General features: G+C 38.7%; 1 protein-coding gene across 2 annotated transcripts; it reads left to right on the top strand.

Annotated features, from left to right (window-relative positions):
* Positions 1–171: 171 nt before the first annotated feature.
* Positions 172–11,628, top strand: ddx42 (DEAD (Asp-Glu-Ala-Asp) box helicase 42). Of its 2 annotated transcripts, XM_067415992.1 has the most exons (18): positions 172–302; positions 661–885; positions 1,203–1,359; positions 1,471–1,532; positions 3,059–3,095; positions 3,471–3,623; positions 4,303–4,407; positions 4,492–4,611; positions 4,721–4,897; positions 5,077–5,205; positions 5,550–5,649; positions 6,247–6,294; positions 6,413–6,510; positions 6,594–6,870; positions 7,016–7,242; positions 7,340–7,450; positions 7,676–7,777; positions 10,233–11,306. In XM_067415992.1, the coding sequence occupies exons 2-18, from the start codon at positions 671–673 to the stop codon at positions 10,818–10,820; spliced, it is 2,706 nt and encodes a 901-aa protein (XP_067272093.1). In that variant the 5' UTR covers positions 172–302; positions 661–670; the 3' UTR covers positions 10,821–11,306. The 2 variants fall into 2 exon arrangements, with proteins under 2 accessions (XP_067272093.1, XP_067272103.1); XM_067416002.1 differs by lacking the exons at positions 172–302; positions 661–885; positions 3,059–3,095 and having other exon boundaries at positions 1,284–1,359; positions 10,233–11,628.
* The last annotated feature ends 4,574 nt before the right edge of the window (positions 11,629–16,202 follow it).

Raw genomic sequence — 16,202 nt, 5'->3', positions numbered from 1 at the left:
AAGCTAACTTAAACGATAATAAATATATACCGATATTATAAAATTCATAAAATTATTACTGTAAGGTGAAGTAAAAGTATCATACAACGAAATAACATTGGGATCTGGCAACATTGAGTTCTACGTTCTACACCAAACGCGTCGCGTAAATTTTACCCACACACAAAACGAGTCCATTGTAAATGACGTAAAACACAATCTCCAAAGTGTGTGCAGGATAGCCTGAAGTGGTAAATACGTTGTGGATAAATAAGGTGTCCACCCACTTTAGAAGATCGTTCTTTTCACCGTATCAGCGACAGGTAAATAAACAGAAGGCGAAGAAATATATATATATTACTACTTTGGCGCACGCATAGGGAAAGTAATCGAAACACAATCCGTATAAACACAGATCAAGGCCTCTCCCCGGCCATGAGCATAACGTTAGCTTACTGAGACAGTTTCGGCTATTTGCTGTTTGACAATAAGTTACATATATTTAGAGGAATTTTAAATAAGCGAACACTGAAAATGAAAGCTATGGGAACAACAGACAAAAATTAGCGATATTTACAAGCAGATTCTGTTCTTGTTATGCTTCAGTAGGCTAATGGGGTTATATACATATGTATATAAATTAATTTATTTACTTATGTATTTTACAAAAACTGTTTGCAGCCCAACAGCAATGAACTGGAACAAGGGAGGCCCGAGTGGCAAGCGAGGCTTTGGATTCGGGGGATTCTCTCTTGCGAGTGGGAAGAAAGAGGAACCTCCTGTTCCCCCAAAGGCCCACTCCGCATTTGGAAGCTCAGGACCATCAGGTGGATATGGCAAGAATCAACAACTTTCATCTTTTTACAAAATAGGAACAAAACGAGCCAATTTCGACGAGGAGAATGCGTAAGTACTTCAAATGAAACAATTTTTAAAATGAAAATATTGCACCCCAGTTCAACCCTAAAAGAACATCTGAACCATCATGTTGTTCATAATCATAACCCATATTTCTTCCTTGTTATGTAGAACACAAATGGAGATAAGTTTTAACTCACTTTTTATCTTTTGTTGCACCATTCGCACCATTCATGAAAGTGAAAGTTGTCAGAGATTGTCATTATGCCTGATGTCTCCCTTTGAGGTTGTGTAAATTAATTATTGTAAGGTGAATGAAAGAGGCCGTTACATTTAATGCTTGAAATATTATTATTATTTTGTAGTTATTTTGAGGATGATGAAGAGGAGTCTAGCAGTGCAGATCTGCCATATATACCCGCTGAGAACTCTCCCACTAGAAAGCAGTTCCAATCTGGAGGTGGAGGGGGAGGCTCAGACAGTGAGGATGATCCCCTTGATGCCTTTATGGCTGAGGTGGAGGTGAGAGCTGGGTTCCTGAAACTATCTATAGTAGCAGAACTGGCAGTGAACATTGTTGCAAATTTTTTGCATTAATTATTGTTCTTTTAATTCTTTTGACTCTTCCTTCAGGATCAAGCAGCAAAGGACATGAAGAAACTTGAGGAAAAGGAAAAAGAGAAAAATTTGGTCAAGTAAGATATTCCAATTATCACAGAAAAAATAATAATAAGTTTAAAGGGGTGGTTGATCATGATTTCACTTTTTTAACTTTAGTTAGTGTGTAATGTTGCTGCTTGAGCTTATACAATAGCTGCAAAGTTTCGACGTTCAAAGCAAAGAGAGATATTTTCTTTTAAAGAAATCGCTTTGCCTTTAAAGAAAGGACTACAACAAACAGCTGGTAGGGACTACACTAACCCTGAAATTTACATACACCCTGCCCCCAGGAACACGCAACAAGGGGGGTGAGGCCACGCAGAGGAAAGGAAAGTTTGCTGTTGTAGTGTTGTTGTCTTGCAGTTGATCTACGCAAGTTAAATGCAGGATTTGTGAAAAAGCTTGTTATGAAAGAAAAAAAAAGCTTTTTTTTTCTGGAAAAAAAAATCTGTAGTTTATGGGTCACAACCTGTATTTTATAACTAGTTTCTATACAGCAACGTTGTTTGGCTCCACTAACGTTAGCCAGTTACCAAATTGCCGATTCAAATTTATCCAACAAACACCTACAAACTTCTTTTTAATCCACAAGCGAACTTTGTATTTCTGTGTTTGTTGGTGTTTATTTGATCAGTTTAAATGATTCTTTGATTAGATTCTTTGATTTTTTTATAGTGTTTACTCACATGCTTGTTTGGCTATGTAGCAGACTAAACATGGTTCTGTGAAAATATGATTCTTTACTGTAGTTAAGTTAGTCTTCGTCATAGTTCTGGCGACAGATATTTGGCTACACGTGTTCTATAAAGACAAACAGTGTTCTACAGTCAGTAGCTATCACTATAGATCTGCAGTCTGTCGTCAAATAATCCCTTTCAGGGTTTTTTTGCATTATCTGTCAGAATGGTTATATGAAATGCATGGATGTTTTGTGTGCGTATGAACATAAACAGCAGTAGCATCAACAAAAAGAGACGACTACAAAAAAAACCCATACCATTCTGAAACGTCCTTTAACAGCTGTTCTTTCACAAGTTCCTCTTCACTAAATTCGCTGGGTCTGATTCAGGCTCAGCTTGATAGGGCAATATTGACACCATTGTTTGCAATACACCAGAGCACTTGCAACTACCCGCAATCATAGATATTATATGCACGTAATGGTAAGGGACATGGCGTTTACGGACAGCATGCACTATGCTGATAGCGAATCACAACTCACTGGGCCAGCTAACCAATCTGAGCCCATTGCGTATTTCTGAGGGAGGTGATTTTACGAGAAACGACACAGTGGTGTAGAATAAAGCTAAATTATGTGAAAAAATAATGTTTTTTTTTTTTTGTTTTTTTTTTTTATAAAGCATGACCAAATGTTAGACTGCACCCCATAAACACAATCAAGCCTTTGAAAATAGCTGATCAACCACCCCTTTCATCCAGATAATATTTATAGCAGAGAGGATGGGAATAGAAAATGGGTATGTATTAGTAGAATATGGGTTTCCATGGGTGATTGAGCGAGTCGCAGGGAAGTTTTTTTTTCTCCGCTTGTTTCTTCCAGGGGTATACGGGATGACATTGAAGAAGAAGATGACCAAGTGAGTGACCCTCTTGACGTTACTACCGCCATCGTATCTTTGCCACAGCAATGGCTGTGCCCCACCTCTCTTACTATCTTTCTTTGTTATACTCATATATAATACATACACAAATACACAAACATAAAATGTGCTTTTGGTGATAGAGTAGGTTTAATAGAGAGTCTGTAGCTTGTTTTTAAGGCTTTAAATGCACTCATCAGATTTGATTACTCAACAGATTCATATGTTCATAGATTCAATATTCACAGGCAGAGTGATTATTTTGTGACTGAAACACGAGATTAGATGTAGTTCAATTTAGATGACGTTCTGATATTCAAACATTAAGGCCTGATTGTCTTGATCTAAAGCATGGTTTTATGTTCTTTGCAGGAAGCATATTTCCGTTACATGGCGGAGAACCCAACAGCTGGCTTGACCCAAGAGGAAGAGGAGGAAGAAATGGACTATGACAGCGATGGAAATCCCATTGCTCCTACAACCAAAAAGATTATCTTGCCCCTGCCCCCCATAGACCACTCAGAGGTACTGTTACTGGTATCTCCTTTCAGTAGTTGGTGCATTACTGTCCCTAAATAGAGTGCTGTAGGGATGATGTAATTTTGTAAGCTGAAAGTTTGCATCTCCTTGGTTACCTCAAGCAAAAGCAATTAGGAATTTTTGTCATTGGCTTTTGGATTATTGCAGAAAATATGCTTTGTGACCTACAAAAGTTTATGATTTTTACATGTTTGTTCAAGATAATCTTCACAAATGATCACTTTTATGAATTGTGAATTGTATTTATTTAAATTGTTCAAAGTTTGAGTAGTTTGCAAGAACGTGCGTATAAAGTAAACAGGCTCTAAAAGTACAGCATTTTTCCTGTTTACCATGATGACATTTAATGTTCCCAACAGTCTTTGTAGTCCCATTTAGCCACTTGATAGCAACCAACTTTTTCAAGACAAGTAAAAGCTTTGAAAGAAAATCACAAGGGGGTTATTACAGATTTATTTGATGTCATAGAATAAAATCTTATTTCAGGCATTGACTTCAGAAGGATGGAACTGGAAGTGAAATATTGTGAACTTGTTTCCGTATTCATTCCTGCAGCACTCTATTGAAGAGCAAGTACATTATAGTTTATTAGATCTCCCGTATCAAAAAGTCGCTGTATTTACGAGATGTAAACAATGACCTTTTATCTCTCTTCTCTTTGTAGATTGACTATCCTCCCTTTGAAAAGAACTTCTATATTGAGCATGAGGAACTCAGCAGTCTGACAGGGGCTGGAGTGGTGGAACTGAGACAGAAACTCAACCTGAAGGTCGATGGCAGCATACACAAATACATACACAAATGATTATGCTCTTTCTTTCAACCAACATTAAACCATATTCAAAATGAACAGGTTTCAGGTGCAGCCCCTCCTAAACCGTCCACCAGTTTTGCCCACTTTGGATTTGATGAGCAGCTTATGCACCAGATCCGAAAATCAGAGTACACTCAACCCACACCCATCCAGTGCCAGGTGAGCTGTCAAACCCACCCACAAACGACCCTTTGTTCATTAATGCTGTCATCAAAGTAGTTATTTGTGGTATTGGATATTTCTAAAGTAATGTGTGTTGTTTCACTAGGGTGTTCCCATATCTTTGAGTGGCAGAGACATGATTGGCATTGCCAAAACTGGCAGTGGAAAGACAGCAGCTTTTATTTGGCCAATGCTGGTGCACATCATGGACCAGAAAGAGCTGGAGCCAGGAGAAGGACCCATTGCTGTAATTGTCTGCCCCACCAGAGAGCTCTGTCAACAGGTCAGTGAGAAAGAAAGCTCCTTCAAGTTAGTGTAAGGATGATGAATGAGTGGAAGGAGATGGAAAAATAACTACTGAGCACAATAAGGAAATGTTTGAAGTAGTAGTCTTGGTCATGAATCAAGGTTTTGTGTGTTTTAGACTTTAATTACTTTGCAATGCTTACCTCTGTGGTTCAGATCCATGCCGAATGCAAGCGATTTGGGAAGGTATATGGTCTCCGCTCAGTGGCAGTGTACGGCGGCGGCAGCATGTGGGAACAAGCCAAAGCTCTACAGGATGGAGCTGAAATTGTTGTCTGCACTCCAGTAAGAACATCTTGGCCTGGTTTCACAAACAGGGCTAAGATTAAGCCAGGATTAGGCTTTAGTTTAATGAGGACATTTAAGTCGCTTTTATAGACTTAAAACATTACTTAAAACAAAAAAACATTACTGGTGTGCATCTGGAGACAATACAATGGCATTGGTATATTTTCAGATATGTCACTGCAAGTTGCTTACAGTTAAAACAGCTCAAACATGCATCTTAAGCCTTGTCTGTGAAACTGGCATTTACCTTTCAATACACAATCTCATTCAACTTGTTTCTATTTCCTAGAGGTATTTCTTGGTTTATCTTTTGAAGTGGAGATGTCATTCTTTTAACACAGGGTCGACTGATTGATCATGTGAAAAAGAAAGCTACATCTCTGCAGCGAGTGACCTACCTGGTATTTGATGAAGCTGATCGCATGTTTGATATGGGCTTTGGTACGTGTGAAATGTCACACATTTTGTTTTATATCATTCATTTTTATCCCTTCTTTTTATTTATTAAAACCGCAGCGCATTTCACAATCGATGTTGGCCACCAAAGTATTGAATTAAAGAGATAATTTTGTCACAATTTTTTTCCAAACCAATAAGACTATTGTTCATCTTTGAAACAGAAATGAAGAACTTTTTTATGAAAGCCTGAGAGATTTCTGTTGTTCCACTAAATCTGTTCCAAATGTCCATAAAGACTATAATTCAGTCTTCTGAAGACATGATGACTTATATGGTGAACCGATTTAATTTAGGCTATTATTCACATATAAACATTGATCAGCACACACACATAGAACACATCAAATATGGTAAATGGAAACTCAAATGCACTTGAAAAACAAACCTCATTGGTTCTCATAAAACGTTTACCATATTCAATGTGCTTTAAGTATGTGCATTGATCAGTGTTGTTCATACCAGCATGAGAGGGAGTAAATGATGGTATAATTTTGGGGTGAACTATCTCTTTAAGGTAAAAAAAAAAAAAAAAAGTATAATTGTGATGCCCTTGTCTTAAATTTAATCTGCATTATACAGAATATCAAGTGAGATCCATTGCCAGTCATGTCAGACCTGATCGACAGAGTAAGTGTCTTTCACATTCATATTATTGAGCTGCTTTAAAGCATTTATTTTCCAGCTTGAAACCATCCAGTTCATTCATTGTATTTATAAGCCCTTCATGACCTCTGATCCCTCACAGCTCTGTTATTCAGTGCTACATTTCGGAAGAAAATCGAAAAGCTGGCACGAGATATTTTGGTCGACCCCATCCGTGTTGTCCAGGGAGACATAGGAGAGGTGCAGCCCTCGTTTCTTATAGAAGAATTTGTGCATGTAGTATTTGAATAAGTCTATTAAAACTTCTTTTCTTATCCTCTCAGGCTAATGAAGATGTCACTCAGATAGTGGAGGTGCTGCAGACTGGGAAGGAGAAGTGGGGTTGGCTGACACGCAGGCTGGTGGAGTTTACCTCCGCTGGATCAGTGCTGGTTTTCGTCACAAAAAAGGCTAACTGCGAGGAGCTGGCTACAAATTTGAATCAGGAAGGTTATAGCCTGGGGCTGCTCCATGGAGACATGGATCAGAGCGAGAGGAACAAAGTTATTGCTGACTTTAAGAAGAAGAATCTGCCTGTATTGGTAGCTACTGATGTTGCTGGTTAGTGTTATTTAATCTTATCTTGAGTATCAATCTGCATCTGTTCGGGATAGATGAACTGTTTCCATTTGTGTACTTTTGATTATTATTACTATTATAAATATCTCTGTATTCATTCAAATTCATTTTTTCTTACATTTCTCAGCTCGCGGGTTGGATATTCCATCTATCCGCACAGTTGTGAACTACGATGTAGCACGAGACATCGACACACACACACATCGAATTGGTAGAACAGGTCGTGCAGGAGAGAAAGGTGTAGCTTACACTCTGCTCACCACGAAAGACACTTCATTCGCTGGTGACCTGGTTCGCAATTTAGAGGGAGCCAATCAGTGTGTTTCAAAGGATCTGATGGACCTGGCAATGCAGGTAAAACAACATCCTGTGTACAATATACCATTTTTTAATAGTACATGTTTTATTGCACTTTTTCCACTAACTTTGCATTTTCTGTTTTTTTTTTAAGAATCCCTGGTTCAGGAAATCCCGCTTTAAAGGAGGGAAAGGAAAGAAGCTAAATATTGGGGGTGGAGGCCTGGGTTACAGAGAGAGACCTGGTCTAGGATCTGAATCCACAGTTAGTTTGACATTACTTTTGCTTTAGTTTTTTAATTTTAGTATTTATTTATTAATTTTCTTTTAATAATTTATTAAAAAAATTTATCACAATTAGTGTTTTTTTTTCTTCTCCCCCTTCTTTGATTTTTCTATTGAACCTAGTTATGTTTTTACAATTACTGTACAAACAGGAACCAGAGATAATTCATTGTTAATGCCGTTTTTTTATTGCATCTTCTATCAGGAGCGCAGTAGTAGTGGTGCCTCTCTTGGTAACTATGAGGCCTACAAACCCTCCACTGGAGCCATGGGAGACCGTATGTCTGCCCTGAAACAAGCTTTTCAGGTAAAAAAAAACACAATTAATTATCTATTCATTAGTGTTATTTTCTTTGCCCCCTCTCTGTTAAGGTTTTTACAGGGTTCCCGCGGGGTCTTAAAAAGTCTTAAATTCAGAAAGTTACATTTAAGGCCTTAAAAAGTCTTTAAAACGCCCAGATTTTCATCCTAGGTCTTAAATTTAATTTACCAAAGTCTTAACTTTTACTTCCGTTCAGAAACAAAACCTTTTAGTTTTCTTTACCCGACTGCTTCATGCATTTTTACTCCTTACACTTTTCCTTCAGCTTTTCAGAAAGCTGCGATTGGCAAACGGAAAGCAAGAAATTACCGTAATAAACCATATTTTGGCAAAAAGCGCTATTTGTCTTTAAGGATTTTTTTAAGCGCGCCAAATGTTGAGGATTTACGGTCAAATAGCGCTTTAATATGCTGGCGCCAACACTCGCATTATAATAGGGTTAAGCGTAATGTATTCTGATGTATTTGATCTGACTGGGTGGGCAGCTGTCAATCTCAGGCCCAACCGTAGATCCAACCCTATCTTAGGTTGGTTGTTTTGTATGCACTTGTGTCTACGCGCGTTTTCAAAGAACATGGGTCTTTGCACACTGAGTCCGATATTTTCGCATGCGTTTTTTCATATTCGTGATCCGAAAAACTCGTCACGCACAGAGATCTTGCACACTGAGTCCGATGCTTATTAATGAATGTGTTACGGAAAAAAACGCAAAACAAGACAAAGTGACGTCTAGTGAGGATGATTTGTTTGTCCTGAGGAGATAATGGGTTCATCTAACGTTACTCCTGTGATCGTGTAGAGAGGAGAGTTTCCCTATCAAGCGGGATTATTCAGATCGACCGATTCAAAGTTGCAGTTTCAGTGGCTCAGTTTGATGCTTTGCTAGCGATACTGGAGACATATATAAAAGAAGACCACTAGTTTCTGTGAATCAATTGATCCCGAACACCTGGCAGTATGTCTATGGATCCGATCACACACACACACACACACACACACACACACACACACACACACACACACACACACACACACACACACACACACACACACACACACACACACATACACACACAGACAGACAGACAGAGCTTTACAGACCCTTACGAAACAAAAATATATTGCAATATATTTGAAAATATCATGCAATATATTCACATATATTTATATATTATATTTTCCAATATATTGCATTATATTGAAAGCGGCCATCATTTGTATATTTTCCAATATATTGCATGAATATATAATATATTTTATAATGCCATCAATATATTATTCCATATTAAAATATATTTCAAGAAAATATATTGGTAAATATATTTTCCTTTCGTAAGGGGAGACTTGATGTGCTATAATTATAGCTGTGATATAATAATATTTGTAGCATTTTTGCTAGAATAATATGTATGATGGCTCTGAGTTGTCAAAACGTCTCAAAATGCGTTTTTAAGGATGCGAAAACGCAGAAAATCGAACCTGTTCCAAAAAATTTTTTGACGAAAGAAAGTTTCGGAGGCAGTGTGCAAGCGTGATTGACATAACGTGAGGTTGAATTTATTTTTGGAAGTGCGTAAATTATTATTCTAGCAAAAATACCACAAATAATATTATTATATCACAGCTATAATTATAGCACATCAAGTCTCTGTAAAGGTGTGTGTGTGTGTGTGTGTGTGTGTGTGTGTGTGTGTGTGTGTGTGTGTGTGTGTGTGTGTGTGTGTGTGTGTGTGTGTGTGTGTGTGTGTGTGTGTGTGTGTGTGTGTGTGTGTGTGTGTGTGTGTGTGTGTGTGTGTGTGTGTGTGTGTGTGTGTGTGTGTGTGTGTGTGTGTGTGTGTGTGATCGGATCCATAGACATACTGCCAGGTGTTCGGGATCAATTGATTCACGGAAATTAGTGGTCTTCTTTTTAATATGTGTCTCCAGTATCGCTAGCAAAGCATCAAACTGACACTTTTAATCGGTCGGTCTTGATCCCGCTTGATAAGGAGGGGAAACTCTACGCGATCACAGGAGTCTCTCCACATCTCCTCAGGACAAACAAATTATCCTCACTAGACGTCACTTTGTCTTGTTTTGCTTTTTTATCCCCGTAACGCATTCATTAATACGCATCGGACTCAGTGTGCAAGATCTCTGTGCGTAACGAATTTTTCGGAATACAAAAAACCGCATGCGAAAATATCGGACTCAGTATTTTGATATCAGTTTCTGAGTTTATTTAATTTTTCTATAACTGAATCAATAAAAATAGAATGTTTGAGAGTTTCTGAGATCATTTATAATGCTTGTCTTAAATTTCACTCATAATGGTCTTAAAAGGTCTTAAAAAGGTCTTAAATTTAACTTACTGAAACCTGCAAGAACCCTGTTTTAGTATAGATATAGTTGGATGTCATAATCTATTGAGCTTATTAAACATGCTCTTGTTTTCTCTCAGGCTCAGTATAAAAACCACTTTGTGGCAGCATCTGGTGTTCCTCCTAAACTTACCACAAAGTCCAGCAGCTCCTCTGGGTGGACCAGTGCAGGAAGTCTAAGTTCTTTGCCTTCAGGAGCACCTGAGGGGCCTGACAGACCCCACCTGTCCTACTCTCCATCATCATCATCATCATCATCATCCTCCTCCTCATTTCCCTCCATGCCGCCACCCCCCGCCCTCAGCTCAGGCACCAAAATGAGCGGCTTCAGTAGCGCGGGCTCCCTGAGTTCGGTTTCAGACTCTTACTCTAGCTCTTCTTCAAAAGAGGGGTCTCGTAGCGATAGGAATGCTGACGACAGGGGTCGTCATGGCGAAAGTCATTATCGTCATGGTGACAGGCATAGTGGTGGAGACCGTGATCACTACAGGGAAAGAGACCGCTATAGTGACAGAGAACGTCATGGTGATAGCCGAAATGGTGAAGGGAGCCATAGGGACAGAGAGGGACGGTCAGAACGAGATGGGGGTGAGAGGTCAGGGACTAATAAAGACAGCTTTGCAGTTCCTGATCCCCCCAAACGAAAGAAAAGTAGATGGGACAATTAAAGTGTATAGGATAGAAGCAGTCAACTGTTCTTAGATCAGAACACACAGCTGACCCAGTCTCCCCAGCAGTGTCTTTATTTGTATGTTGTTTTTTTTAAGCTGTTTGAGACATTTAGAGCTGTGAATTGGCAGGATGAATAACCAAATGCATCTTGAGCCCAAGTGTTGTGTTAAAGTAGATACCTGTTCAATGGCACGGAAGTCGTTTAGAAGAGACTAATAGGGTGAATTTTTTTTTAATCTGGCTGTGTAACAGGAAAAATAATCTGATTTCAAATAGTTGAATACTTTTTTTTATTACTGTACTATTAATGTAACTATTGTGAACTATATATTTTCTTTAAGATTCTTCAACATGTTTAAATGTGTGCTATGTCATGTTTCAAACACCAACATTTTTTTAAGTTGTTAATGTCCATTAATGAGCTTGTCTTTTGTTCATACCTGTTAATATTTTAAATTGTTTTTTTTGTTGTTGTTGTTTTTAGTAGACTGTTTAGATTGTCTTTTAGTGCTGACCAGCATATAGCAAGAAGGAATAAATTCTCTGATCAACCTAATCATAACAGTTGTAATGGGGAGAAAACATGTAAGTGAATCTATAATAAAATCAATGATAAGATCTTTAATTCCTTTGGTTCTGAATTAAATCACTCCATTTCAGTCCCTTGTGAAGATTGCTGTCGATGTGAGGGAAGAACATTTGTTACATTCTAAGCCTGACTATAAACATACTAAACTTTATTATTTTGGATACTTAAGTGTATAATTCTGTCTGTGGCCATGATTCTGAATTAATAAAAAAGGAAGACACAAAAAGACATGAGGTTGTTTGTGTTTCAGATAATTGATCTGTCATTTTGATGTTTTCGCTACTAATAATTATGCTGCCGTCGCATGCTATCGGAAATATCCTTCTTCCCACTTCTGAAGTCGTAATTACGAGCTCATTGGATTAAAAATTTTGACTTGAGAGAGCGTTCATGTCCAACTTTTTAACTAGGAAACGATAATTATGATAGCACGATAGCACGAAGAATCAATGACTTTCACCAGGCTGTGAAATGTTAAGTAAATTGGCAAAAAATGATTCTTGGCTGTGTCCAAAAACCTAGGGAGCTGACTCATTGCCTCGCTATCTTATCAGGCAATGGCTTGTAAGGCAGCATTTTGTGCATGAACTCACCTCACGAATCTAATTCTGGACAGACTTCTAAGGCAGTGTAACAGTTTCATGATCAACAGCCAAATAGAGCGAGCTTTGTTGAGAAACTAAACACATTGCAATTACTACATTAGTAATTTCTCATTAGAAATGATTGTAGCACCTTAGTGTGTTATTGAATCAAGCTTCGCAATAATGGGGGTTTGGCAGGTTGGTTTTGGCTTGGTATTTGTTCTTGCTCTTGGAATTTCTGAAGTGCGATGGAGAGCAAGAGCAGCAACTAATCCGAGTCCAAGCAAGTTTAGGTCTAGGGCATTAGCTCAAGCTTCTCAACAGGCTGATTCCAGGAAGCCTTTGGTTCCCAGTAATACTGTATTTGCACCACAAAGGTTTCCTGTGCAGACTCCAGTCAGGACTGACTTTAGAAGGCCTTCTCAAGATATTGTGGGTGTTCAATTAAAAGAGCTGTTGCAGGGTCCAGTGAACTGATGTGGAGCTTTCCAAATCTACCAGAGGAACCAAAGCAGCCAGACGTCCCTTTTGAGTTGCCGCATCCTGTCCCTGCCAACAGTGTAGCTGCTCAGTGTGGAGAGGGTTTTGTATATGTGGAAGTGATGAAGGACTTCTTTGGGACTGGGCACCCACTGTTGTCCTCTGCTTTTACACTGGGAGGCTGTTCTGCAACTGGAGAGGATTCTTCTGTTCAAGTGCTCATCTTTGAGTCTGAACTGCATGGATGTAGCAGCACATCAAGTTCTGTTTTGATGTTATCGTCCGGTATTTTTGAACTGTCCCTGTGAGTAATGTTCTTCTATTGCCTTCTGTTAAATATACCTGCTATTAAGGTTAATCAAACACGACATAAAAACCAGTCACTATATTGACTAAACTTTAGTAACCAGAATCATATATAATTAATCATGGTCTAAGGATTTATTTATTTTTGTTTGTTTGTGTTTTTTCTTAGGTGACTGAGGATGAGCTTTGCTATGCGTTCAAACTTATCTACACCCCACAAGAGGTTCTATGGTGTTCCTATTGTCCAGAGCAGTGGTGTGGTGGTTGGTATCGAGTGTCATTTTGTGACGATTAAATTTAACACAGGCTCCCTCATCTGCTAATCCCACCATTTATGGACATGTGATGACTGCTTGTTTAACTCTTACAGAATGCATAATATAGGTCCTTCTAAAAAATTTGCATATTGTGATAAAAGTTCATTATTTTCCATAATGTAATGATAAACATTAAACTTTCTTATATTTTAGATTCATTGCACACCAACTGAAATATTTCAGGTCTTTTATTGTTTTAATACAAAAAAGTCAACCTTCAAATAATTATGTTCAGTTATGCACTCAATAATTGGTCGGGAATCCTTTTGCAGCAATGACTGCTTCATTGCAGACTGTGGGTACTTGACACTGGACTTCAGGCATTTTGGCATTTCCTTCTCCCCAGTCTTCCTCCAGACTCTGGCACCTTGATTTCCGAATGACATGCAAAATTTGAGCAACAGTCCAGTGCTGCTTCTCTGTAGCCCAGGTCAGGCGCTTCTGCCGCTGTTTCTGGCCCAAAAGTGGCTTGACCTGGGGAATGCGGCAACTGTAGCCCATTTCCTGCACACGCCTGTGCACGGTGGCTCTGGATGTTTCTACTCCAGACTCAGTCCACTGCTTCCACAGGTCCCCCAAGGTCTGGAATCGGTCCTTCTCCACAATCTTCCTCAGGGTCCGGTCACCTCTTCTCGTTATGCAGCGTTTTTTGCCACACTTTTTCCTTCCCACAGATTTCCCACTGAGGTGCCTTGATACAGCACTCTGGGAACAGCCTGTTCGTTCAGAAATTTCTTTCTGTGTCTTACCCTCTCGCTTGAGGGTGTCAATGATGGCCTTCTGGACAGCAGTCAGGTCGGCAGTCTTACCCATGATTGCGGTTTTGAGTAATGAATCAGGCTGGGAGTTTTTAAAAGCCTCAGGAATCTTTTGCAGGTGTTTAGAGTTAATTAGTTGATTCATATGATTAGGTTAATAGCTCGTTTAGAGAACCTTTTCATGATATGCTAATTTTTTTAGATTTTCATGAGCTGTATGCCAGAATCATCAGTATTAAGACAATAAAAGACCTGAAATATTTCAGTTGGTGTGCAATGAATCTAAAATATGAAAGTTTATTTTTTTATCATTACATTATGGAAAATAATGAACTTTTATCACAATATGCTAATTTTTTAGAAGGACCTGTATATACCTATATACCCATATACCTCAATTAAGGTTGCAGAGGAAGTCTTTGTGTGCGTCTCAATCAGCTCCCTATTGCAGTAGTCAGGGCAATGATCAGGGAGTCAGCCCATTGACTTAAGTCCTGATCAGTGCCCTGACTAACTAGGGAGCTGATTGAGACGCACCCTTTGTCTTCTCCCTCAAGATCATGACTTGTGCATCCAAAACAGATTTGTAACATGCCTGTGCTTGTAAACCTTTAAAACGCTCTCTCTGCAGATGACTGGAGATTTGAGAGACCTTCTAACCTGGGTGACATAGTCCAGTTTATAAAAAGCATCAGTGCGTTTGTACAGCCATGTTCCCATCCATGAGTTTGTGGACAACTGCATGGCTACTGAAATGTTGTTTTTGTCCCCAGATACTCCTTTATTGAGAATAATGGGTATGCTACCTCAAGAGATGCTACCTCATGTAATGTTCGCAGGTGCCTGGTTGATGCCAAGCTCACCAGCTCCATGTCTCACTTTATGCCTTGAACTCAAAGTGATTTAAGCTACAGTTTCTGCTAGAGGCTTACAGGTTCCAGCAAGCAGACAGAGGACTGGTATGCATGTTGTAACTGCAGCTCTTTGTGTACAACAGAGATATTCAAATCTTGCCCTCAAGGGTCAATGCACTGCAGAGTTTAGCTTCAACCCTGATCAAACTTCTTCTTCTTCTTCTTCTTGTTTTTTTTTTATTTGCGGCTGGCAACCAGCTTAATTAGGTGCATTACCGCCACCTTCTGCTACAGAGTGTGGAACAGAGCATTATATTCTATTTATTAAACCCGTCCTTTTAAGAAATTCTAAAAACACTTTACTATTCATTTTTCTTTTCAATTCTAATATATATTTAAAATGTATCTCTGTATTCTTTATTTCAACTATCATACTATTTCTTTCTTCCTCATATCTCTTACATTCAAAAACTGCATGAGATGCAAAAAATACTGTTTCTTCTACTTTGCATTCTTCACACAGACCATTTGGAGCACTTAATGCTTCCATCTGCTGAAAAGCTTTATGGAGATGAAGATTTTGTTTTTGGCACCTGCTCACAGTGCCAAAACCACTGGTAAATGGTTTACTGACCATGGTATTACTGTGCTCAATTGGCCTGCCAACTGTCCTGACCTGAACCCCATAGAGAATCTGTGGGATATTGTGAAGAGAAAGTTGAGAGACGCAAGACCCAACACTCTGGATGAGCTTAAGGCCGCTATCGAAGCATCCTGGGCCTCCATAACACCTCAGCAGTGCCACAGGCTGATCGCCTCCATGCCACACCGCATTGAAGCAGTCATTTCTGCAAAAGGATTCCCGACCAAGTATTGAGTGCATAACTGAACATAATTATTTGAAGGTTGACTTTTTTGTATTAAAAACACTGTTCTTTTATTGGTCGGATGAAATATGCTAATTTTTTGAGACAGGAATTTTGGGTTTTCATGAGCTGTATGCCAAAATCATCAGTATTAAAACAATAAAAGACCTGAAATATTTCAGTTGGTGTGCAATGAATCTAAAATATAAGAAAGTTTAATGTTTATCATTACATTATGGAAAATAATGAACTTTTATCACAATATGCAAATTTTTTGAGAAGGACCTATATTATGCATTCTGTAAGAGTTAAACAAGCAGTCATCACATGTCCATAAATGGTGGGATTAGCAGATGAGGGAGCCTGTGTTAAATTTAATCGTCACAAAATGACACTCGATACCAACCACCACACCACTGCTCTGGACAATAGGAACACCATAGAACCTCTTGTGGGGTGTAGATAAGTTTGAACGCATAGCAAAGCTCATCCTCAGTCACCTAAGAAAAAGACCCTTAAAAAATAAAAAATAAATCCTTAGACCATGATAAATTATATATGATTCTGGTTACTAAAGTTTAGTCAATATAGTGACTGGTTTTTATGTCGTGTTTGATTAACCTT

This window comes from Pseudorasbora parva, chromosome 2, assembly GCF_024679245.1.
Source record: "Pseudorasbora parva isolate DD20220531a chromosome 2, ASM2467924v1, whole genome shotgun sequence".
NCBI classification, from domain to species: Eukaryota; Metazoa; Chordata; class Actinopteri; order Cypriniformes; family Gobionidae; genus Pseudorasbora; species Pseudorasbora parva.
The sequence above is the reverse complement of the archived record's forward strand: the minus strand, read 5'-3'. Positions and strand labels throughout refer to the sequence as shown.